At 40.2% G+C, this 26,006-nt stretch overlaps 2 protein-coding genes across 2 annotated transcripts; both read right to left on the bottom strand.

The window, feature by feature from the left end:
- Positions 1-258: 258 nt before the first annotated feature.
- On the bottom strand, positions 259-3,876 carry LOC116206184 (probable LRR receptor-like serine/threonine-protein kinase At3g47570). Its single transcript, XM_031538984.1, has 2 exons — positions 1,049-3,876; positions 259-843 (listed from the first exon to the last, which is right to left on the bottom strand). Exons 1-2 carry the CDS (start codon positions 3,753-3,755, stop codon positions 455-457), a joined length of 3,096 nt encoding a protein of 1,031 aa, XP_031394844.1. The 5' UTR covers positions 3,756-3,876; the 3' UTR covers positions 259-454.
- A 9,039-nt stretch (positions 3,877-12,915) lies between these two features.
- Positions 12,916-18,212, bottom strand: LOC116204505 (putative receptor-like protein kinase At3g47110). Its single transcript, XM_031536625.1, has 2 exons — positions 13,793-18,212; positions 12,916-13,582 (listed from the first exon to the last, which is right to left on the bottom strand). The coding sequence occupies exons 1-2, from the start codon at positions 16,197-16,199 to the stop codon at positions 13,194-13,196; spliced, it is 2,796 nt and encodes a 931-aa protein (XP_031392485.1). The 5' UTR covers positions 16,200-18,212; the 3' UTR covers positions 12,916-13,193.
- Positions 18,213-26,006: the final 7,794 nt, after the last annotated feature.

Consider the following 26,006-nt stretch of genomic DNA (forward strand, 5'->3'; position numbering starts at 1 on the left):
TTTAATGAGATCATAACGTGGCAGCGGGAGTAGCAAGTAATGTTTGCAGGCATGATAAAAAGATTTGGTTAGGAGGATCAATATACAGCAGTGGGTATGGTTAGCAGCCCAGACGATTCCATGGCTAATCCACGTGGACCAACCATCAGTTTCAAGTCAAACTCGGTAATTCCAACGATTGAATCCCAGCGAGCAAATAACATTTTTCAATGTGGTTCAGGAGGTTGCACAAGTTATGAAGCAGGGGTAAGAGTGGAATTAGAGTCCAAAAAGTAACAATGCGAGAGTTCATGCATATAAATTTGGGAAATTATAGAAACCTGAAGAACCAGAACATCACTCCTGACCAAAGCCATTGGACCAGCGATGTGAAGGTACACTTTCTTTAGATATCATCTACACAATACTTCGAATGCCATGAATCGTGCTCCCATTTCGACTGTCTTCAATTTCCTCAGCTTCCAAGAAGCTTATTCTGAATTGCTTGCAGAGCAGCTGCAACATCGCCTATGCTCATTCTGTCTCTTGGAACTTCAGAAGAACAGACCACTCCAATTTCCACAATTGATACCAAACACTCTTGAATCTTAAGGAGCCTCTCGTGGCTCCTCCGGCTTCTCCTGATGCCTCGACTTTCGTCCTCATTTTGGCTCTCCCCAAGCAGGACAGGATCAATAATCTGCAGAACCTGCTCCGGTAAAGCTGCCATAGCAAAGGAATGAAAGTTCAGTCCATCACCAAACATGTTATCAGTGGGCCTCTTCCCTGTGAACATCTCCAGTATGAGGATGCCGTAGCTGTACACATCTCCATTAATGGACACCTCAGCTCCCGCTCCATACTCTGCACCAATAAGAGTTCATATAATAAATTTTGCTCTTTGCTCATATACTATCAACATTGCACAACATTTGTATGCTTCGACTTTCATGAACAATATCATTTCTTGGCATATTTTTTTCATCTCCAGTTCATATTCTGATCATAGAAACAACAAGATATATGAGGAAATGAAAAGGAACTTCGTCAGCAAGAATTTGGGTATTACCGGGTGCGATATAGCCGAGAGATCCTTTTACTCCTATAGAGCTTGTTTGATCAGAAATCAGCTCCCTGGTGGCTTCTGGCATGAACCTGACCAGCCCAAAATCACCCACATGCCCAGTCATTTCACCATCAATGAGGATGTTGCTCGGCTTTAGATCACAGTGCACTATGGGTGTTTCACACTGATGATGCAGATAATCTAAAGCACAAGCAACATCTGAGGCAATATTCACTCTCTGGACAAGACCTAATTCCCGCTGTATGTCCTCTCGCTCTCCACTGGTCCCGACTGGTGGATGTAACCACTCATCTAAACTCCCGTTGACCATAAACTCATATACCAAGGCCTTGAAGTCATTGCCCTGGTAATCGGAGCCCGAACATGCTGTGAGTACCTTAACAAGATTACGATGCCTGATGTTCCTTAAGGCCTCACACTCGGCAATGAAGCTCTTCGATGCTCCGTGACGATCAAGATTTAGCACTTTCACTGCAATGGCCGTCTGCTCTAGACCAAGAACCCCTCTGAACACGGATCCAAAGCTACCGGTTCCAATTAGATTGGCAGAGGAAAACCCATCGGTTGCTTTCAGCAAGTCTCCATAAGAAACCTTGAGAAATCCATCGTTTGAAGCACCAGAAGCAACGGTTTTCCTCTGCTTTCTATGCCAGAGGAAAAAAAGTAATAAGAAAACCAAAGTTGTTGCCAAAATCCCGGACACCTTATAGATAGAAGCATTTCTCACTCTACCATTAGATGATTTACCAGTTGACTGACATTTGGGCAGCCGATATTCTGGTAGACCCCCACAAAGCTCCTTATTTCCCCGAACCGAGGTTGCACTTGAATTTGCAAAAACTCCTTCCTTTGGCAACTTGCCCTGAAAGTTATTGAAAGACAGATCTAAAATTGAAAGATTGAGGTCCTTCAAGAACTCAGGAATTTGACCGGAGAGCCTGTTGTGGGAGAGGTTCAATTCTTGAATCCCTTTCAACGAACTCAGAGTTGAAGGGATGGGACCTGTGAACATGTTATCCTGCATGGACAAGAACATCAACGACATACAACTACCCAGACTGCTCGGAATTTCTCCCAACAGCCTGTTTCGGGAGAGATCAAGTTGGGTGAGACTTTTCAGATTCCCGATTTCCATGGGAAGCTCTCCAGCCAAATCATTCTCTGAGAAGTCGGCATAGATTGATAGGGACGAGAGGCTCATAATCTCGGGGGGTATGGCACCAGCAAGCTTGTTCTCTGAGAGATCTAGTGATAATAAGCTCTGACACTTGCCCAAAGAAGAAGGTATGGTGCCTGTAAGATTATTTCCCAGTAAGGACAGAATAGTCATCACCGTCAAATTTCCGAGAGTGCGCGGGATCTCTCCAGTGAACTCACAGATTGCGAGATACAATCTCTTTATCTTGTTAAGACTTCCAATTTCGGGTGGAATGATACCAGAAAAACTGTTGTAAGATAAGGACAAAACCTCCAGACCTACGAGATACCCGATACTGCTTGGCAAGGTCCCAGACAAAGCATTGCCATGCAATGTGAAATCATTAAGGGTGTTGGACATGTTACCGATACATTTGGGCATTGCCCCTCCGAAATTGTTCACACTTATATGCAACCTGTGGAGAGTTGTAGAATTTGCCAATGAGCAGAGGAAGTTGAGGTCGTTAGCTTGCTCACTTCCCAGATAGTTATCAGCCACGCTGAACCAGTAGAGGTTACTCATCTGCTGGAAAGATGGAACATCCCCTGTGAAATTGTTGGACTGAATTATAAAGCTAGATAGTTGGGACATGTTGGATATGGATCTGGGGATAGGTCCGAAGAACTGGTTTATGGCAATAGAGAAATATTGGATATTTGGAAGAGTGATGCCCAAGTCCAATGGCAAGGTACCCGCTAATCGGTTATGACTCACAGCAAGAACTTCCATGGAAGAAATGTTGGTGACTGATGAAGGGATATTGCCAACTAAGTTATTATCCCAAAGAGAAAGAACCTTCAAGTTTCTCAAGTTGCCCAGAGTATCGGGAATCTTACCCCCAAGCTTGTTTTCTTGCATAACAAGGTGCTCTAGAGATGTCAAGTTTCCAATTGAAGCTGGGATTACCCCATTCAACTCATTAAGCCCCAATATAAGCCGTTTGAGCTTGGAGAGGAAGCCAAGATCTACTGGTAGCTGCCCTTCGAGTTTGTTATTGGAGAGCCTGATACCGACAAGATTAGAGCAGCTGGACAAGCTCGGAGGAATTGATCCATGGAGTGAGTTGTTGGAGAGGTAAAAGTACTGCAACCTCGACAAACGACCGACTTCGAGGGGAATCCTCGAATGGAAGCTGTTGTTGACGAGATCGAGGACCCTTAGGAAGCTCAGATTCCCAATATGAGGGGATATAGTCCCACACAGGCCTTGGGATTTCAATTCTAACCGCGCGACTCTCCGGTGCCTTCGGCCACAAGTAACTCCAAACCACTCACAGATGTGGTGACTGGAGTTCCATGAGCTCAAAACACCAAGGGGATCAATGATATTGGCCTTGAATTCTAGTAGAGCAAGGTGATCGTTCTCATTCCCATGAGTCCACTTTGCACCAGACGCGGAGCAAGTGACAAGAGCAATGGCGGTGATGCAGTGAAGAAGCCAAAGCGTGGCAGCAGGACTCCGCCGATGGGGAAGGGGCAGCTGGGACTCCATTTAGTACGTACAGACGATTTAATTATGGGGCTTGTGATTTTAGCATGTTTCTTGTTTGTGTGAGCTGCGGATTATGTTCATATATATCTGCAGCAGCTCTGTGGCTTTGTTATGTTAAGGCTTCTTAATTTTACATTCCAGCGCTCTTTTTATATCCGATTAAATTATATATTTTCAATTCACTTAAACTCTCTAAGAAGCTCACATGTGGCAAAAGGACCAAAATAATCATATAGTTACCCCGCAATAGCTAATTTAATCAAGAAAGTGGGGAGATGGATGATCAGCTACGACTAATTAAATGCTACCATTATAAAATTGTCATTTGTTATTATTTTTTATTTGCATCACTTGATATCCGGATTCCAGTGGACCCATACTAATTCATGCTTGAGCCGGGTCGGTCTATAGCTTTCTCGATCGTGGATTTTCTCTATTTATAATAGTTGAACTTGAGATCTTGCTTAAGAGGAAGAAGGGGCAAACCATTTGCACCAATACACGTTTGTTTTATTTGGTACTTTAAAATTTTTGAAAAAAAAATTGAATAAAAGGAATGGTTGATTTGAACATTTATATGCTAGTATTTTTTTTTTATGCATCGATGTATGTATGAATCTATACATTTGCCAACTTAAATTTACATTAATATTCGATAGAAGCATAACATGTTCCGTTAAATTTGTTTTTCACCTTAGTATGTTTCCAACACGGATAACTCGTCTTCCCAGCAGCAGGCGTTGTTAGCGGTCCCTCTTTCCATGGCTTGGCTTCCTCATATTATCGTGTCCGGAAGACTGCAAGTCTTGATGGTCGGAAAAGGGCTAATTAATTAATACCAATAATTTTTGGTGGCTACCCGTCCTTATTGAATTGTCATGGTATTCGAAAATCCAATGGGGTTCTAATTAATTCAATCCATTCGAGTCAGCTCACTAAGAGATAAAATTCTCATAGCGTGAATTTTCATTCACGAGACTCGAACTCGAGATTTTACTTAAATGGAATAAATATCGAACCGTTTGAACCTATTCCCATCCGTTAACTTCCTATTTATTTCGTTATGCAGACAAAATACAAGAAATGTGTTGGTCTGAAAAGGACTAATGTATCCGAAATTATTGGTTGCTAACCCCATATTTACGTTCAGCTTCGTTTGTCAAAGAAAAGTAATAAATACGCAATGAGATCAGATGATGGACAAAAAAATTCTTCGCCGCCCCTATAAAAAGTTTTCTGGATGAGAATTAAGTACGTTCCTGGAGCCTCTGAAAACACGTGGGAACCTGTCTAGAATTGTTCAAACGAGTACGGAGATCGAAGTGTCACGGGCTAGCTTTTTATGTGGCGTTCCCCGAGCCCGTGCAGCCTTATAGGATGTAGATCCTAATTCAGCCAACCCAATCGTCTTATAAATCCAGTGCTTTCTCTTTATTAGTCTGATGTGGGATACCAAGATCCTTAACCGTTGATATTCCCCTTGGAGATGGAACCATGCGATGGGGTCGAGTTTTAGAAGAGGATGGGAGAGACAGCAGTTGCTCAAGTGATTAATATTTGGAAATCTCAATCTTTTTTTTTTCACTTATAAGAAAGATTTATGGATTTAATATGATGAAATAAAAATCTTAATAACTAATAAAGGGGCATGCGTAATCTTTATTAGTGTCGAATTTAGAATATTTTGATTACCAGGCGAAGTAGTACGTTATTGCGCTACGCCCTCTTTTAATAAGTCTCGATCATTTTCTATCCTTTAAAAATAGTTGGACGATCATCTTGCATTGTTTGGTCATAGATATATATGAAGGAATATCTGGTATTGACAAGAAGTTACTTCTGGTACAATTCACAGCTAAGATAAAAACTGCCTTCTTTCTAAGTTTTGTTTCTCATCGATGCCAAAGAATTTGTGGATGCGTTTGAATTCAGAGTTAAAGTAACTTTAATTTTGATTTTAGTTTTGATTGTGGAAAAAGACAAATGAGATGTGATTATAAATTTGACTTGAAAAACATGTGTTGTTGTTGTGTAGTATGTTGAATTAAAGTTAAAATTAAAATTTTTGACTTGGAAAATGTGTGTTTTTGTTGTGTAGTGTGTTGAGTTAATGTTAAAGTTAAAGTTAAAATTAAGAGTGCGTTTGAATTTTGAGTTGAGTTGAGTTGATTTTTTATTTTAATTAGTTTGTAATGATTTTTGGGAATCCAAACATGACTATCTATATCTATCTCTATACCTGTATGTATATATATAAGGTGGGTCCGGCCAAAACGCCTTAAAACGCTTAACTCTTGAATATAATTTTTTTGATTTTTTGTGTTTTCTTTTTGTCTAGAAATTGGTATTCGGAGACCAATTTCGTGAAATAATGGGATTATTAGTGACATTATTGGGGAAGAGAGTGAGGGAGATCTGAGTGGTGATTGCCACCGCTGTCCAGACAAGGTCGTCGACTGCCTCTAATGGTGTCGCCAACCCAGTCTGAGGGGTGGTGGCCAACAATGAAGAGAACCATCAACGCTTAGTTTTTTTTTGGTTTCTCCAAGGTCGCCGATCGGCTCAGAGGATGCCGGCAACCTCTAAGAAGATGTGGTTGTCGCCGTGCGAGTCCCGTTCCCCGTGAATCAATAGAGATCTTAGATCCGTTGAATCCGTCAATTCGGGGGGAGTCGCCAGTAGCAACCACCCATCCTTTGAGGTAGCTGAAGTCTTTTGAGTCGCCGGCGTCCTCAGAGGAGGGGTCAGCGAATTCCCTCCACTCGACGAGCTCTGTCGTCCTTATCTTTTCCTTTCCTGTTTTGCTGTTTTAATTTTTTTTTCAATTTTCAGAGATTGATTTATTTTCAAAATATACCTATGAGTCCCGCGAATTTTGTTAAGAAAATTTATTGTCAAAATTTATTTTCGAATTGTAGATATAATACAATTATTTATATTGGTTTATATGTTTTTACACTATATAAACTTTAATACAATAAATTTCATGCCCATGATAGTTAATATTAATTTAAGAGCTCATAAGCAAATAATTCATGTAGAATATTTCATAGGCATGACCTCAATTATCAAATAAGAAAGTAATTATAAAATCCAAAAATACAAAATTCGTAGCTTTGATTAATGAAAGAAATATTAATAAACATAGAGGATATAAAATTTTAAAATTAAGTATTCGCGATTTTTTTCCTCACTCACATTTCATATATTAATTTTTGTAAATTTGAATAATTTTAGATGAAATGACTAATCACAATTACATCGACAAGAAATAATTTAATTTAACTTTTATAGGGCTAAAAATGAATATTAAAATTAATTAAGTAAAATTTAATAATTCTTCACTTCTTTAGAACTATGCATATTTATTCAATAATAAAGTAGAAATTGCTTATAGAATAAGTGATTAGAAATTCTTCTTTAATGTTTCTTTTGGATATATTTTATTTAATTACAATAATAAGTAATATTGTTCAACTTTTATATAGCATACTGATTATTTGAAACATGTATTATTCTACCTCTATATAATGGAGGCATTTACTATGATACACCTATTTAATAGGGTGAAATAGAACTTTATAGATAGATAGATAGATATGCGCGCGCGCGTGTCGGGTTGCTGTTGGAGGGAGGAGGGGAGTGGGGGAGTTATATATGGAAAAATGCTATTGATAGTGATAGGCCCATCATTTTCTTTTACAAGATGGATGCGCTTGAAAGGTATATATGTAACTTTTCTGCTAGAGACTATTTGAAATGAAACAAATTCCGACAGAAGAGAGTGATCGGAGTCCAATCAAGTCCTCTTTAGCTATTATTGTCCTGACAAACCTTTTTCCGCGTCCTCCATATCCATTGACTCCAAGTCGTTGCAAGTTTGGGCAGTGACGTTACGGTTGATTCACTTCCGCCAAGGATGAAGGAATTATATTATTAGACTAGATAGTTATATTCATCAGATGCACTATGCAAACTTCTAATGATTTAGCAAGTATTCAATGCGTAATACTTCAGCCGCTTGATTGAGTAATATCCAATCAAAATACATGTAAATGATAAATTGCACAAATGCCCCCAAAGATTCTTATTTATAAATATTTTAATTAGTTATTACTCGTTCAAATTATAGGAGTAATACTCATGGAATATTTAATCCTAATAATTGTATGAGTGACAATTCACCTAACATTTTCTATCATATCAGGAGACAATCTGGACTACACCAATTTTCTACGGCGAGCTACCATGACGTTCTGCCCTTTTTTTGTTCAAGATAAAATAATTACCATCTAGTATCTGAAAGTTCAATAAGTTCCAACTAATTTTTTTGAGTAACACGTTCTAACTAATTTAGATTCGAGATTTTTCTTCGACCTAAGTAAAAAGACATCCTAAGACGAGGTTCAATAAAACTAGCTATATTATCTCTCGGACAGCCATCTACACAGAGAAAAAGGTTTGACATGCTAGTATCATCTTTAGTAGTTAGGAAATCAAAAAAAAGGGTGAAACACCCTGATTGGTTTCAGAGTTAAAATCACAAAAATTTTAAGTTTAACTCAACACACTACACAATGAAAATACACATTTTTCAAGTCAAAAATTTAACTTTAACTTTAACTTAGCACACTACACAACAAAAACACACGTTTCCCAAGTCAAATTTATCATCTCATCTCATTTGTTTTTTTTCACAATCAAAATCAAAGTTACTTTTAACTCCCAAACCAAACGCACCGAAACACATTTCGAGACAGATGTTTCCATTTGAGAGTGAGGCAGCCATCCAATCAGTGCTCAATCTATGTCTTGATGCGTGGAGAAAGAGAGAAATGGAAATCCTTGCCAGTCGTCGAATCGGTTAATGATAAGCTTTCGATGATGGAGATCCTTGCCAGTCTTGGCCATTACTTGGCTGACTAATGTGTCCCAGTGTTTGGCGCATGCTTAATGATGTGTCATGATGGAGTCAAGCCACTGGATTTCCTCCACGTGTGCATGCGGCCTGTATAATCCCTCTAGCAAGATTGGACCGTTGATTTTGATCACCGGCTAGCTGGTGCAAGAAGGCCATATACACGATGATGATGACGATGAGTAGAACAATGTTCCAGATCATGTGGGCATAATATAATAACCCCTCTCACAGGGAGAGGTCCACGTGCCACGTGCTGATGGGTTTAGCTCTCCGAGTGGACTCCACCGGGGTGATGAAGACACCGGCAGCCGTGTGATCCTGGAGACCGGAGGCGGGCCCACTAACGTGCCACGTATCAGCCAATTAGGTCGGGATCATGGGGTCGAAGCTTAAGTGCGAAGAGTGTATGTAGTGATCACTGGGGCTGCGGCGTACATGTGAATCGTGCATGCTTCCAATACACACACAAATATAGTAATTTTATTTTGCAGTTTATTTTTAAACAGTGTTATGCCAGATCCTTATTTTCAGATGTTATATTTTTATACCACAAATTCGTATAATTAGTGGCTAGGATAATTTATAAATGTACTCAATTAATTATTTTCTAATGGAACATCCATTTTCGTATATTTATTTACTCTAATAATATATTATTTTCAATAGCAATTATCAAAATAATTACTGCATTAATTGTATATTGTAATCAATTTTCATTATGTAATATAATAAATATCTAGTGCCAAATTTTCATGTAATTACTATTTTTTAAAATCTATTGCGTGATTATTTATTTTACTAACATTCAAGTGCATGAATATAATATGAATATACAATTTAGGCATACTGATTTCAGACTTATAAATTTCATTTTGCAAGTTTTTTAAGCAGTGCTATTTCTCATCTCTAACGCTATATTTCTAACGCAGGGAAGCGCCCAAAATTTCGCAGCATGAGGAGCACTTCAGTGGCTTCGCTTCCACGGGGCTACTGGAAAGGATGGGACTTCTTTTCCCCCCGCCCTGGACTTGACATAGGTTCAATTCGGAAATTCCAATTCTTTGGCCAAGAAGTTGAAGAAGAACGTATTGATCGGAAGTTACTAATGGGAAGGGAGTGTTTTACGGTCAGGGGCTCGTCTTCCCTTGACTTGACTCGGGTCAACCCGAAAATGCCAATTTGGTGGCCAAGCCCAAGAAATTGAAGAAATTATTGATTGGAAGTCACTAGTGGATTAATTCTTTATGGAGATGCTGTTTAGTGGTCCGTCTAGTCATGACTTGACTTCCTATATATGTATTTCGTCATGCAGCCCAATTACAAGAAAATGTGTTGGTCTGCAGAAGACTAATATATACGAAATTATTGGTTGCTAACACCACACATACATTCAGCGTCTTTTGTCAAGAAAAAGTGATAGATATGGGAAGACAAAAGAATTCTTCGCCGCCTTTATAGAGATTATTCTAGATATAAGAACAACTCGCATTCACATTAAGCCTCTAATACATTGGACCCTGTCTAAGGAGATGCAAGTATATCCAAGTGAATCGATCAAAGTATGGTTTTAAGCCGGAATCGATTTTCTTCTAAATGTCTCTGCATTCATAAATATGACCCCCCTTCCGTTGACAGTCTAGATGCAGATGGGAAGTACGGTGAATGATATTTCATATCCTGGTTTGGTCTAACAGTCGCAGTCTCAATATGAAGGATTTTTTTTCTGCTTATGGAAACTTGTGTCATAAAAAAAGTCGCTTTTTGAGAATTACAGACTTCGGTGAAATCTACAATAAAAAGTTCCACAATACATGCGTAATAGCCCCTGAATTGAATTATGCAATGAACTCACTAGAGATGAATTGCTTTCATTTATGCAGCCTTTGAACTTTTTAAAGAGGTGTATTGAGATTAATTGTTGCATCCTAAACTTTACGCATAATAGCCTCGGATGTCTTGCTGACTTCTATAATGAGGTTGCTGCATGCCTGCATCCTAAACTTGAGCTTCATAAAAGTGGAGAATACAGAACAGTCTCGGGAGTTGTTAGTCTCCTTTAGTTAATCCTAGACAAAGTCTTGGTGGGTTTTGCACTAAATCTTTCTTAATTTGTTTACTTCTTCATTCTCCCCCCATTTTTTTTTTAATTTTTCACTCTAAGCTTTTCTAATTAATTAACTAGGTATAGGGCCCTATTTACCAAGAGATTGTTCATATACGACTTGGAAGTGCAACCATGCGACGTGGTCAAGTTGTAGAAATGGATAGTTATTCTAGAATATAAATCAAATATATGTCTCACTAAATCAATTATGTTCTTGGTTACCATCCACATCTCCTGTCATTCTCGTTTCATATGCCCGTGCCAGGCACTATTAGCTCGAGATTTCAACTATTCTCGAGAAGTTTTCTTATTTGGGATCCGCAGATCAAAAAAAGAATAAATTTATGCCACGGCAGCATGCTTTTCTGGGTACAAACATTATGGTTCTACGACTTCACACTCTTCCTCCAAAATCTAAATAAGGCTTCCAATTAAGAGACATTACTGTGGCCAAACCGATATGGCCAAAATCTATGTGAAAGGTTTTCAGGCCAATGGGAAGTATAACTTGTAAATGAACTCTCTAACTGTGAAAATCACTGAACTAATAATATCTCCCCGACAGCAGATGTGGAATTGAACTCTCACAATGTCGCATGTAGAAAATGGGATTGGAGTTGAAAAGCCTTTGAGATTGACATTGCGACAATGCAAAGCTTGAACATTCTGAAGTCAATTGAATCCTTTTTACAGGAAACATGAGAGGGAGAAGGGGTGGGTGGAAGCAAGCGCAGAGAAGAAATGACATCCCAGACAAGCTGTGGCCAGCGGAAATCTAGAAGAAGGATTCATGCCAGGAACAGAAGGTGAATACAATAGTCACTGGAAGTGCATCACTATGATCATGATCTGGTCTGTGGAGGTATCCGAATCCGAGGAAGGTGGACAGCTAAGAATTGAAGCGAAGAGAATGGGAGAAAAGGATTGGGAAGATAACAGAGGGAATAAGAAACAGAGGAAGGAAACAGGATGCTCTGCTTTATCCAGCTCTTACTTGCAACTCGTAAATCACAACCTGTTCAGATTAGTACGGAAAAGCTGTTTTATGTAGTTCTTACTCGAGCCTGTTAGTATCATGCAACCTTTAACTGTCCCTGCTGTTGGGAGGATATTTCATCAACTTTTATACGATGATCATATATCGTCTAGACTGCATGCTTCGAAGATGTTGAATGGAGATTATCATATATATGATGATAATATATCGTCTTATACTTGTTTGAGGATCTTTCATCTTATCTTATTGGAGATGTATGCCAGGTACCTTCTTTCAGTATTGCAGTATTAACCTTCATGTGTAAAGCCATATACACATACTGTAGTGAATGAAGTTGATTTCCCTGCAATATTATTTATCAGGCAGGTTAGTTCATGATATGCTATTTTTACAGGTCTTCTCTATTTCTACTTCCAATATGGGGCTTTCCCAATATAAAGTAACCGTGCTACTACTCTAAAGGGATGGTGTGCTGTCATTCCTGCAATGAATCTCTTGACCTCCTTGATTAACTGACCAGACTCTAGTGGATTCTGAAACCCGTAGAAGGTGTGGATCATGACACAATGAAAAGGAGCATTGCTGGAAACTCCTCCAGGGCCGCAATGCCCACTGCATTCGACCCGGTCACATTCACCGCCCAATGGCCCCAGTTCTCCCTTCCTGACAAGAATGCCTTCAACCGCCAGTCTACATTCCACAGAAACAATCGGCGCATTGGGTAGTTGGATCTCAGCTTCTGAACTGTAAAGGACCAAACTTAAAGTTACATGACCAGACTCATTAGCAACTTGCACAGCAACAAGCTTAAAGGATCATGGCTTACAATGAATACAAGGATGTATCACTGTCACCACCATAAAACTGTACTGGTGACCAAGATTTATACATGCCTGACCCCCAGGAGCCATCAGTTTCATGAGATCATAACTTGGCAGTGGAGGTAGCGAGTAATGTTTGCAGGCATGATAAAAAGATTCGGTTAGGAGGATCAATACACAGCAGTGGGTATGGTCACCAGCCCAGACGATTCCATGGCTAATCCACGTGGACCAACCATCAGTTTCATGTCAAACTCGGTAATTCCTTACTCGATTTCACTTTCACCCTGAGGTGTTTATTGGACAAACTCTATCGATTGAATCCCGGACAAGCAAATAACATTTTGCAATGTGGTTCAGGAAGTTGCAAGAGTTATGAAGCATAGGCAAGAGTGGAATTAGAGTAAAAAAAGTAACAATGCGACAGAGTTCATGCATACAAATTTGGGAAATTATAAAAACCTGCAGAACCAGAACATCACTCCTGATCAAAGCCATTGGACTAGCGATGTGAAGGTGCACTTCTTTAGATATCATCTACACAATACTTTGAATGCCATGAATCGTTCTCCCATTTTGACTGTCTTCAATTTCCTCAGCTTCCAAGAAGCTTATTCCGAACTGCTTGCAGAGCAGCTGCAACATCGCCCATGCTCATTCTGTCTCTCAGAACTTCAGAAGAGCAGACCACTCCTATTTCCACGATTGAAACCAAACACTCTTGAATCTTAAGGAGCCTCTCGTGGCTCCTCTGGCTTCTCCTGATGCCTCGACTGTCGTCCTTGTTTTGGCTCTCCCCAAGCAGGACAGGATCAATAATCTGCAGAACCTGCTCCGGTAAAGCTGCCTTAGCAAAGGAATGAAGGTTCAGTCCATCACCAAACATGTTATCGGTGGGCCTCTTCCCTGTGAACATCTCCAGTACAAGGATGCCGTAGCTGTACACGTCTCCATTAATTGACACCTCAGCTCCCGCTCCATACTCTGCACCAATAAGAGTTCATATACTAAATTTTGCTGTTTTTTGTTCATATATTATCAAGACTGCACAACATTTATATGCTTCAACTTTCATGAACAATATCATTTCTTGGCATATTTTGTTCATCTCCAGTTCATGTTCTGATCATGGAAACACAACAAGATATATAAGGAAACGGAAAGGAACATGGTCAGCTAGAATTTGGGTATTACCGGGTGCGATATAGCCGAGAGATCCTTTTACTCCTATAGAGCTTGTTTGATCAGAAATCAGCTCCCTGGTGGCTTCTGGCATGAACCTGACCAGCCCAAAATCACCCACATGCCCAGTCATTTCACCATCAATGAGGATGTTGCTCGGCTTTAGATCACAGTGCACTATGGGTGTTTCACACTGATGATGCAGATAATCTAAAGCACAAGCAACATCTGCGGCAATATTCACTCTCTGGACAAGACCTAATTGCCGTGGTATGTCCTCTCGCTCTCCACTGGTCCTGACTGGTGGATGTAACCACTCATCTAAGCTCCCGTTGACCATAAACTCATATACCAAGGCCTTGAAGTCATTGCCCAGGTAATCGGAGCCCGAACATGCTGTGAGTACCTTAACAAGATTACGATGCCTGATGTTCCTTAAGGCCTCACACTCGGCAATGAAGCTCTTCGATGCTCCGTGACGATCAAGATTTAGCACTTTCACTGCAATGGCCGTCTGCTCTAGACCAAGAACCCCTCTGAACACAGATCCAAAGCTACCGGTTCCAATTAGATTGGCAGAGGAAAACCCATCAGTCGCTTTCAGCAAGTCTCGATAAGAAACCTTGAGAAATCCATCTTTTGAAGCACTAGAAGCAACGGTTTTCCTCTGTTTCCTATGCCAGAGAAAATAAAGTAATAAGAGCACCAAAGTTGTTGCCAAAATCCCTGACACCGTGCAGATAGAAGCAGTTCTCACTCTACCATTAGTTGATTTACCGGTTGACTCACATTTGGGCAGCCGATATTCCGGTAGACCCCCACAAAGTTCCTTATTTCCCAGAACCGAGGTTGCACTTGTATTTGCAAAAACTCCTTCCTTTGGCAACTTGCCCTGAAAGTTATTGAAAGACAGATCTAAAATTGAAAGATTGAGGTCCTTCAAGAACTCAGGAATTTGACCGGAGAGCCTGTTGTGGGAGAGGTTCAATACTTCAATCCCTTTCAATGAACTCAGAGTTGAAGGGATGGGACCTGTAAACATGTTATCCTGCATGTACAAGAACATCAGTGACATACAACTACCCAGACTGCTCGGAATTTCTCCCGACAACTTGTTCCCGTTGAGGCGTAAATCACCAAGATTTTTCAGATTCCCAATTTCCAACGGAAGCTCTCCGGACAAATTGTTTTCTGAGAAGTCGGCATAGATTGATAGAGAAGAGAGGCTCATAATCTCAGGGGGTATGGCACCAGCAAGCTTGTTCTCTGCAATATCTAGCAATAATAAGCTCTGACACTTGCCCAAAGAGGAAGGTATGGTGCCTGTAAGATTATTTCCCCGTAAGGACAGGGTAGTCATCACCGTCAAATTTCCGAGAGAGTGCGGGATCTCTCCTGTGAACTCACAGATTCCCAGAAACAATGCCTTTATCTTGTTAAGACTTCCAATTTCGGGAGGAATGATACCTGAAAAACTGTTGGAAGATATGGACAAAACCTCCAGATCTATGAGATCCCAGAGACTACTCGGAAAGGGCCCAGATAAAGCATTGGCATGCGATGAGGAAACATGAAGGGTGTTGGACATGTTACCGATACATTTGGGGATTGTCCCTCCGAAATTGTTCTCACTTATATCTAACCACTGGAGAGTTGTGGAATTTGCCAATGAGCAGAGGAAGTTGAGGTCGTTAGCTTGCTCAGTTCCCAGATAGTTAACAGCCATGCTGAGCCAGGAGAGGTTACTCATCTGCTGGAAAGATGGAACATCCCCTGTGAAATTATTGTACTGAATTACAAATCTAGATAGTTGGGACATGTTGGATATCGATTTGGGGATAGGTCCGAAGAATTGGTTTTGGCTAATATCAAGATCTTGGAGAATTGGAAGAGTGATGCCCAAGTCCAACGGCAAGGTACCCACTAATTGGTTATTGGATAAATCAAGATATTCCATGGAAGAAATGTTGGTGATTGACGAAGGGAAGTTTCCAACGAAATTATTACCCCAAAGAGCAAGCTCTTTTAAGTTTCTCAAGTTGCTCAGAGTATATGGAATCCTACCCCCAGGCTTGTTTTCTTGCATAAAAAGGTACACTAGAGATGTCAAGTTTCCAATTGAAGCTGGGATTACCCCATTCAACTCATTAAGCCCCAATGAAAGCCGTTTGAGCTTTGAGAGGAAACCAAGATCTACAGGTAGCTGCCCTTGGAGTTTGTTATTGAAGAGGATGATGCTGACAAGATTAGAGCAGCTGGACAAGCTCGGAGGAATTGGTCCATGGAGTGAGTTGTTGTAGAGGGAAAAGTACCCCAACCTCGACAAACGACCGACTTCAAGGGGAATCCTCGAATGGAAGCTGTTGTTCTCGAGATGCAGGACCCTCAGGAAGCTCAGGTTCCCAATATGTGGGGACATAGTCCCGGACAGGCCTTGGGAATTCAATTCTAACCGCGTGACTCTCCGGTGCCTTTGGCCGCAAGTAACTCCAAACCACTCACAGATGCGGTGACTGGAGTTCCATGAGCTCAAAACACCAAGGGGATCAATGATATTGGCCTTGAATTCTAGTAGAGCAAGGCGATCGTTCTCATTGCCATGAGTCCACTTTGCACCGGACACGGAGCAGGCGACAAGAGCAATGGTGGTGATGCGCTGAAGAAGCCAAAGGGTGGCAGCAGGACTCCACCCATGGGGGAGGGGGAGCTAGGACTCCATTTAGCACGTACAGACGATTTAATTATGGGGCTTTTGATTTTAGCATGTTTCTTGTTTGTGTGAGCGTGTGAGCTGCGGATTATGTTCATATATATCTGCAGCAGTTCGGTGGCTTTGCTGCGTAAAGGCTTCTTAATTTTACATTCCAGCGTTCTTTTTATGTCAGATTAAATCATTAAATTATATATTTTCAATTAACTTAAACTTTTTACCAAGCTCACATGTGGCAAAGGGACCAACATAATTATTTAATTACCCTGCAACTGCTAATTTAATCAAGAAAGTGGGGAGATGGATGATCAACTACGACTAATTAAATGCTACCATTATATATTTGTCATTTGTTACTTTCTTTTTTTATTTGCACCACCTGATATCCGGAATCCAATGGACCCATACTAATTAATGTTCGAGCCAGGTCGGTCTATAGCTCTCTTGATCGTGGATTTTCTCAATTTACTTGAACTCGAGATCTTACTTAAGAGGAAGGAGGGTAAACCATTTGAACTAGTCCACGTTTGTTTATTTAGTACTTTAAAATTTTGACAAAAATTTGAATAAAAGCAATGGCTGATTTGAACATTTATATGCTAGTATCTTTTTTATGCATCGATATATGTATGAATCCATACATTTGCCAACCTAAATTTACATTAATATTCGATAGAAGCATAACATGTTCCGTTAATTTGTTTTCACCTCAGTATGTGTCCAAGACAGATAACTCGTCTTGCCAGCAGCAGGGGTTGTTAGCGGTCCCTCTTGCCATGGCTTGACTTCCTCATATTATTGTGCCCGGAAGACTTTAAGTCTTGATGGTCGGAAAAGGACTAATTAATTAATACCAATATTTTTTTGTGGCGACCAGTCCTTATTGAATTGTCATGGTATTCGGAAGCCTAATAGGGCTCTGATTAATCCAATCAAACCGAGTCGGTCCATTAAGAGGTAAATCTCTCCTAGCGTGGATAATCTCCATTCATAAGACTCGAACCCGAGACTTTATTTAAGGGGAACAAGTACCGAACCGCTTGAATCAATCCACATTTGTTAACTCCCTATTTATTTCGTTATGCAGGCAAAATACAAGAAATATGTTGGTCTGAAAAGACTAATGTATACGAAATTATTGGTTGCTAACCCCATATATACGTTCAGCTTCGTTTGTCAAAGAAAAGAAATAAATACGCAATGAGATCAGATGACGGACAAAAAAATTCTTCGCCGTCCTTAGGGAAAGTTTTCTAGATGAGAATGACTTAATTACGTTCCTGGAGCCTCTGAAAACGCGTGGGATCCTGCCTAGAATTGTTCAAACGAGTAAGGAGAAGCAAGAGTCACGGGGTAGCATTTTATGTGGCATTCCCTGAGCCCGTGCAGCTACATCCTAATTCAGCCAACCCAATCATCTTATTATTTTATTTAATAATAAAATAGAAATAGCTTATAGAATAACAATTAGTGATTAGAAATTCTTTTTTAATGTTTCTTTTGGATATATTTTATTTAATTACAATAATAAGTGATATTATTCAACTTCTATATAACATACTAATTTTTTAAAATATATATTATTCTACCTCTATTTAATAGAGGAATTTACTATTATATGCTTATTAATAGTGTGCGCACCCGAATTTCGTCTTGTCGGGGCACGCATGCGCGCGCCTATGCAACGCGGCTTGGGAGTGTCCACCTTCGCGGGGAAGCGCGACGGACGCACGTGAGAAGGAGTCGCCACTACCTGTTTACGACCCGAAGGTCGAGGGCCGGTGAGTCGCCCGGGTTTAGGGGTATGGGATACACCTAGTATGTTAAGGCAATGGTCTGTACAGAACCGAAAATTCCGAATTCGGTGGTTCTATTACGTGTGGGCTTATATCCCACACGCCCTTTCGGTACTCTACCTTGCTAGGCTTGTCATTTTATTTATTTACTGCATGATTTAGGGTTGCACTTGACTCGCCCGTTTTGACACCGTAAATTCGAAGAAACACTCGAACCGTCCACTCTCCGATCGGGATTATTACATGAATAAATATACAATATAAACCCTTACATTGTTCTCTCAAATAAATAAAAGACAAATTACAATGATTGAATCCCGATCGGTTCGCGTTCGGCCATTATTCCACTCATGCTCACCGTATGATTTTGGAAAAGACCGAAAATTAAATTAAATGCGCACTCGGTGTATGGGGGCATTGGACCCCGTGATCGATGGTTAGGGGTGTTGGACCCTGTGTGAATCGTGTCCTAAAGGATCGGGTTTGACCCGCATAACAAATAAGTGCAAAAATGTAACAAGCAAGCTCAAATAAACAAACAATGAGTTTTTGTTATAGCTGAATTTACGTGAATTAACTGATTATTAACCGGGATATCTTGACATACAAATTCTACCTTAAAATAAACAAAAAGAGTGATAGAGAGGGCATGTAACATTTGACGTTATTTTAGTGGACCTGACAAACACGATGTCTGTAATCAAGTCTCGAATGCGTGAGTTATTTTTACATTATTCTGTACCGTGATGATGTGGCTTTTACAGATTATGACAAAAATGTTTTCGCCTAAAAACCCAAAATCTATCCCATTTTGCCTATTTACCCATGTTTGATTATGCCGAATGCACAGTTAGTCAAATTCTGCATTTTATGACAGAAGAACTTGTTCTTAAATTATCGGCGCGGTTACCGATAATTTATCAATTTATGCATTTTGCTTAAAGTCGAGTGATTTATTTAGCCCAATTACACGTCCCTTTCCCCGTACGTGGAATTATTGAGTTCAATTAAAATATGTCGAATGCTTTAGTTTGCGAGTTTCGAGCCATCGAGCCAGTCATTGGTGGACCGTCCGACAAAAGCTCTAATTCCCAACTGTCCTAAATTTAAATTCAATTTTTAAACTGAGTTTATATGATTAATCCAAATTCGTATGAGATTTTAATTAAATTATCAAGGAAACATCCAGACACACAAATCACGGGCACACAATCATGTCAAGCTCATTGAATTCAGTCGTCGAACATCGAAAGACCTATCGCATGTTACTAAGATGGAGATTCATACCTGATCCCAAGAGATTCTCAGGATGAGCTAGTTCGGAAGATCCTTGACTACCACGGACCGGGGCGGCCTTCAAGTCGGGACTCAACCTAAGCCTAGGTAAGTCTCCACGTCGTCTTCAAGCCCCAGCAGCATCGGCCTATTATCTTCCTGTCTCGCCAACCTTCTCCTCCCATGAGACATGCAAGAAAACGAAAAAGGAAACAAGAAGAAGGGACAAGATAGGAATAGAGGATTTTAAAGTACTGGAACCAACACGGAGGCAATCAAGCACAAGATGAAGACTCATGTCGCCCTTGTCATTCATGATTCGATTAAGACCTCTCATGCCTTATTATGTATTTATCATTCTCATTTCGTAATTGACACGAGATGCAAGCAAGAGTAAATGAAGACGATCCGAGCACCAAGAGATGTTTCTTTCTCCATATTCACGATCGAGATAGGTCTCAAAATCCACACATCAGTTCATATTTGATTTCAAAATCTTCTCAAAATCGACTTTAACGGAACCCAAGACAACATGAAAAGCTAAGTGAAGACGACCTTAGGGCATCTACACATAAGGACAGTTCATTTCATAAAAAAAAATATGATCGAAGCAAATTTCTAAGGCCATAACTCAATGCTGTCCAGATTATAAATCACTCTTATAGTTGCCTTAAAACACTCGAAATAACGTGATACATAAAGGAAAATTATTCTGAGAGGCCTAGGTGTGAGAATGACTCATTGTACGACTTAAATATGATTGACATGAGTCTCTAAGGCCGTTATTCATTCATGACCAGCATGCGCAAGAACATTGAATCGAGCTTGACATGAGAGAATAAAAAGTGCTAGACCTCTAGAAAATCTTAGAATCTGCCACAGGACACGCTTGTACTCAAATAAGTCGTCAAGTCCTCGAAATCAAACTGAATAACTCAGTCCTATACCAATCATGACTGACGATTATTAAGATCAAGATTAACTATTCCAAATTGAAGGGGTACACCAAACAATTCAGTCGTCAGCAAGAACGCGTCATTCTATCATCAAAGCCAAGACAAACACGTTCGAATCTATTTAAGGAACAACATGCGTCTCAGTTGGTGTCTCAATCTCGATCTCAAGCCACAAGAGTTGAGTGAAATGCGTTCGAACCATTTAAATACCCACACTAAAGCTCAGTCACCAGTAACTAGTGGTTTTCAAGACGAAAGAGGATCACCTGACCCTCTATTGAACGGTGTCGAGCTGCTGAACGGACGACGCAAGAGGCTGTCTTGATAGCTTATCAACTAGGCTAGACGTGCAAACGTACAAAAATAATAATAATAATAATAAAACAAAAAAAGGGGGAAGCATAATAGAAAAGTGAAACACATGCACATATAGAGAGAGAAAAAAAAATAATTGCCCAGCAAGAGAACAAGAGTGGAAAGGGGAACGAGGACTTAGCTGATGAGAGCTCGAGAAGGGCTGCTGCCATGGAAGCCCGAGCTGGATGTGCGTGTGTGCATGCTGGGGAAAGAGTGCGATCTTAGAGTGAAGGAGTCTGCGTTGTTGGAGCTGAGGGTGAGGACGGGAATGAGCTGAGGGCTCCGGATCTGAGGGAAACCGAGCCCGGGTGAGCTGAGGGATGAGTCGGACGTGAGCTGAGGGGAAGTTTTCGAGTGAGATCGAGAATTCCGGGGAGAATGGGGAGCTGAGGGAGTGTCGTGGCGGCTAGGGTTTTTTTCGAGGGAGTCCGCCTTTTTTTAGGAAAGGAGGCAGCTGGAGGAGAGAAGTCAAGGTGTTGTGCTAGCTGTCACCAACAGTCCATGAGCTGATCTGAATATTCCGAATTTTCCTGAATTTCCCATGAACCTTTCGGTATATCTGATATTTTTCCTTGATCTCTACATGAGTTGGGAACATCCTCGTAAAATTTGAAGATCGTTTGACCTCGGGAAGTTCCCGAAACAAATTTTCTTTAACAGTTGGCCCGAACAGGGAGATTTGGTTCTGATCTATGAGAATATATTCGATTCTGTCCTAATCTAGCCAAAAAAATCTCCTTTTTTTATTTTCTGAATTTTAAGTGAATTAGGAATCCAATAACATTGGCCATGCTTGAAAATACGAAGAATTGAATTTTTTATGGATTTTCTCCCTTGACTGACAGAGTCTGTCCCGGTTTAACAGTTTCGGGCATGGTGAGCTCAAAAATTCATAACTCTCTCTCCGTATTGAATCTTGGAATGAATGACCCGTCAAATTGAACCTAACTCTATTTCCTAGGTTGCGCATATGGAATTCACCCTTTTAGGTTCAGGATTGAGCATGATATAATGCGTCGAATCCCATGCTCGAGCTGCTGTATTCACTATTTAGGCGCCCCAGCTCCCATGAATTTTATCTTTTTGGTCGAATGGGCTCTCGACGTGATTTTTGCATTGAAATGTCCCCGACTCACCAAACCTTGATCTAAAAATATCGAACTTGGTTCTAGGATCCACGAAGATAGTCGTTCTCACAGAAGAAAATGATACAGAGACGTGATTTTCCCTTTGTCCACTGCTTTCGATTCGAATATCGATAATTCGCGCCTTACCCTTTGGGATCAATTGTGTGTGCTACAAAATTCCATATGTTGCCCTCGCCATTTTTTTGTTAGAGTTGTGGAACCCTAGTCGGGAGCCTTATTGATGTCATATCCTAGAGCCGGTGTACCAAAATGGGGTGCTAACAAATAGGGTGGAACAGAACTTTATATATAGATAGATAGACAGATGCGAACGTGAGCATGAGGGGTTCCTGTTGGAGGCAGGGGAGTTATATATAGAAAAATGCTATTGACAGTAGTAGGTCCATCATTTTCTTTTACAAGATGGATGTGCTCGAAAGGTATATATGTAGCTTAGATAGCATATGCTAGAGAGTAGAGACTATTTGAAATGAAACAAATTCCGACAGAAGAGAGTGATCGTAGTCCAATCAAGTCCTCTTAGCTATTGTCCTGACAAACCTTTTTCCGCGTCCGTCCATATCCATTGACTCCAAGTCGTTGCAAGTTGGGGCAATGATGTTACCGTTGATTCAATTCCTCGCCATTGGCAAGGTCATCGTTTGATTCTTGTCGTCCAAGGATGCAAGGAATTATATTATTAGACTATATAAGAATTTCTTATAAGAAGTTTCCATGATATAAAAGAAGAAAAAACTATACAACTCAGATGACGTGGCAATGCCATAAAGCTCTGTCCTGTTTTGCCACTGCATGAGAGGCCAGTGTAAAAGTTTATCATTATACACTAGTATTCTATCCCATGCCTTGCACAAGATTGTTTATTGTAATTGCTCATCCTTTTAAAATCATTTAGTGATAATTTTGCAATTAAAAATATCATTTAATGGACATACATATTTATTTAAAAGTTAATACAATAGGCAGATTTATCTTCTTCCTCATTTTCACGCCCTTCTCTACTCTCCTCTAACTTCTCACTTCACTTTCATGGCCATTCCACCCAAGACAAGCCAATTACAACTCATGGTAATACATCTCGAGCCACGGTGAGTCTCAGATTTCGATTTGACAAACCTCGAACGAGAAATCAAACCAAATTTCACATCAGATTTCAATTTGACTAAACCCTAAAAGCCAAGATCTCCTTTCACCTCCTCTATTGAACCCTCAATGACAGTTCAATCGAAGTTAGATCGAGATCGGAGACGAACATGGACGCCATCTTTCCTCTCCCTTCATCCCCCTTCGGCTCTTTGTCTTCGTGGAAAGTCCATTGTCTGGAGATAATCCTCAAATGGGTCATGGGCTTTCACCAAAAACGGAAAAAGAAAAAAAGAAAAGATGAGTCATGGGCACGGTTTGTCTGTCTCTTCCCCTGCAACAATTAATCCAAAGTTGTGATCTTTTCCTCAATGGGTGTGTCGGGGTTCATCGTTCTTGTGGTTCTTTCATGGAGCTTGTTTGTTATCCCGAGGACCCAACAACTACAAGCTTCTGAGACCCAGGTTCTTCTTCAGCTCCGAAAGCATCTCGAGTACCCACCCGCATTGGATGCTTGGGGGAGTTACACCGAAGACATCTGCAACATTCAAGCCAGGGAAGCTCTAGGGAATGGAGGAAGATGAAAAGTGTGAGGGCAACAAGAAGAACGAAGGTGGTGATTGAGATGAGAGAGAGAGAGAGAGGGAGGGCTGGGGCATGTTTCAAAAAATGAAAAAATTATGGGGCTGTTATTCAATTTTCAAAAAGTTTGGAATTGAGTTAAATCATACTCCGCTCCATTACCAAACACATCCTTAATGTTTCGTCCATAGTTTCCTAAGGGTGGGGAAATAAAGATTAAAGATAGAGAGTGGCTATCCAGGAATTAAGGACAGTTATATATAATTAAATCATCAAAAATGTCCAGCATCGGCTTAGCCCTGTTCACAATGAATTTATTCTTTCAAGATGGAGATTGAAATTAATACTTTTTTTCTGGATAAAGAGTTTGGGTGGTACAAGACCTTTCTTGAATGTTATAGTTTGGCACAAACTTTTTTTTTTAAAATAGAGTACAAAATTTTTCAAAATATTACAATCAACTACATTTTATCAATTGCCCATTGACACCGTTAGTTATTTCTGACATACCAAACTGTAAAACATTGATCAAATAAATGTAATGAGCAGAGTATTGTAATGACCATAACATTGATCAATACTCTGTAAAAATTCATTTCTTATATTTGAATTAATTATAAAATCAAATAAAATATTAAAAAGTAATAAATAAAGATAAATAAACCTCCTCTTTCTCTCATCTCTCTCGTATCTCTCTCCTCTCTCTCTCCATCCTCAAGCCACCCACGGGAAGAGCTCATCACCGAAGCTGTTGTCCTTCCTCCCTACATGGCAGTTGATGTTCCTCTTCATCTCTCTTTCCTCTCTCGTTTTTTTTTTTTAAAATTTAGTTTTCTATATATATATATATTCCTTCCCTGACCCCAAGTCTCTCGAACGGGAGTTCTCGGAAGAAGCCCAAAACTCTCGGTCTGGGTGGGGGAGCACGACCGACGACGCCACCCCCAACTGAGCTGGAGTCTGCCGGCGGCGTCCCCACCTCATACAACAAAAAAATTGAAAAGAGAAAAAAAGGCAGAAGGAGAGAGAAAGTTCAACAAGGGTCGGAGGAGAGGGGCGGCGCTGAGAGAGACAGCGAACGGAGGGAAACCCTCCATTATAATGCACGCACCCACTTCTGCATCGTCCGTCCATAGCTACGTTTGATCGGAGAGCTGAGGAGAGGAGCAGCGGCTGAGCTTCACCACGGCTCTCTCGCCCTCTGATTTCTAGAATCCCTCCGGGTCCGAAACCCCAATCCTCAATCTCCTCGATCGGTTTCATCGATTTGCTGCGGCCAATACAAGGTTTCGGTTGTACTATTCCTACAGCAGATTGATCACGGGAGTGGACACTGAATCTGGATAGAGGGGAGGAGGGAGAGAGAGGAAGGGGGAGAGAGTGTGTGTGAGGGTTTTTTTAAAGTCATTATATTTATTATAATAATAATTTTCACTATTATTAAAGGAATTTTTATTATATTATTTTTTCCACGTCAGACTAGAAATCACTAATAACATCGGTGGATAATTAACGGAATGTAATTGATTATAAGATTTTGAGAAGTTTTGTACTCAATCGTTACAAAAAAAAAATTGTATATCAAACTGTAACATCCAAAAAAGGTTTTATACCACCCAAGCTTATTACCTTTTTAAAATATATGGTCCGAACAAATAAAATGTCGAACTTGCTTTACATGAATCTTCTTTGAAGCCTAAGTACATACCCCATGTAAAAACTTCTCAGAAAGTAAGTTACATCAAAAATCGGCAATGGGTCATGTTGTCATGAAGAACCGAAATCAAGTGAAATGAAGTCCTCATCCCTTTGCACTTCTGCACCCCACAAATATTTACATCAATAACTAATTTGTTTCCTATCTCTTTTCCATGATAATTGTTCAAGGCATAGATTGAACCTGCAACGTCCATGTTATCATGTCTTGAATGCTTGAATTCACTACCGACATAATTCAATTTTTCTCTGTTCCAAATTTAAGGTAACAATGACTTTAGTAAATCATGAGGATATACCAAGTTGAAAATTGAGCCAAGGGTTGTCAAGCATGAACAAAGATTGAAACATATGGCTGATATAACAAAGACTTTCAATTCCCCTCCAAAAATAAATAACCATACACTGGGGCATGAGCAAATGTTGAATCCACACATAGAAAATTGGGGTGCTTGGATCATACTCTGATCGGATTTGATCGGATGGATGGGAGTCGCCACTACCTACTGGGGTCATTGAAACCCTAGGCCAGTGAATTGCCCAAAGACAAAGGATTTATACTCAACTATACCACCTATGTTTTTTATTGATCGGTCTTGAACC

The sequence above is a fragment of the Punica granatum genome, chromosome 4 (genome assembly GCF_007655135.1).
Source record: "Punica granatum isolate Tunisia-2019 chromosome 4, ASM765513v2, whole genome shotgun sequence".
Taxonomy (NCBI): Eukaryota; Viridiplantae; Streptophyta; class Magnoliopsida; order Myrtales; family Lythraceae; genus Punica; species Punica granatum.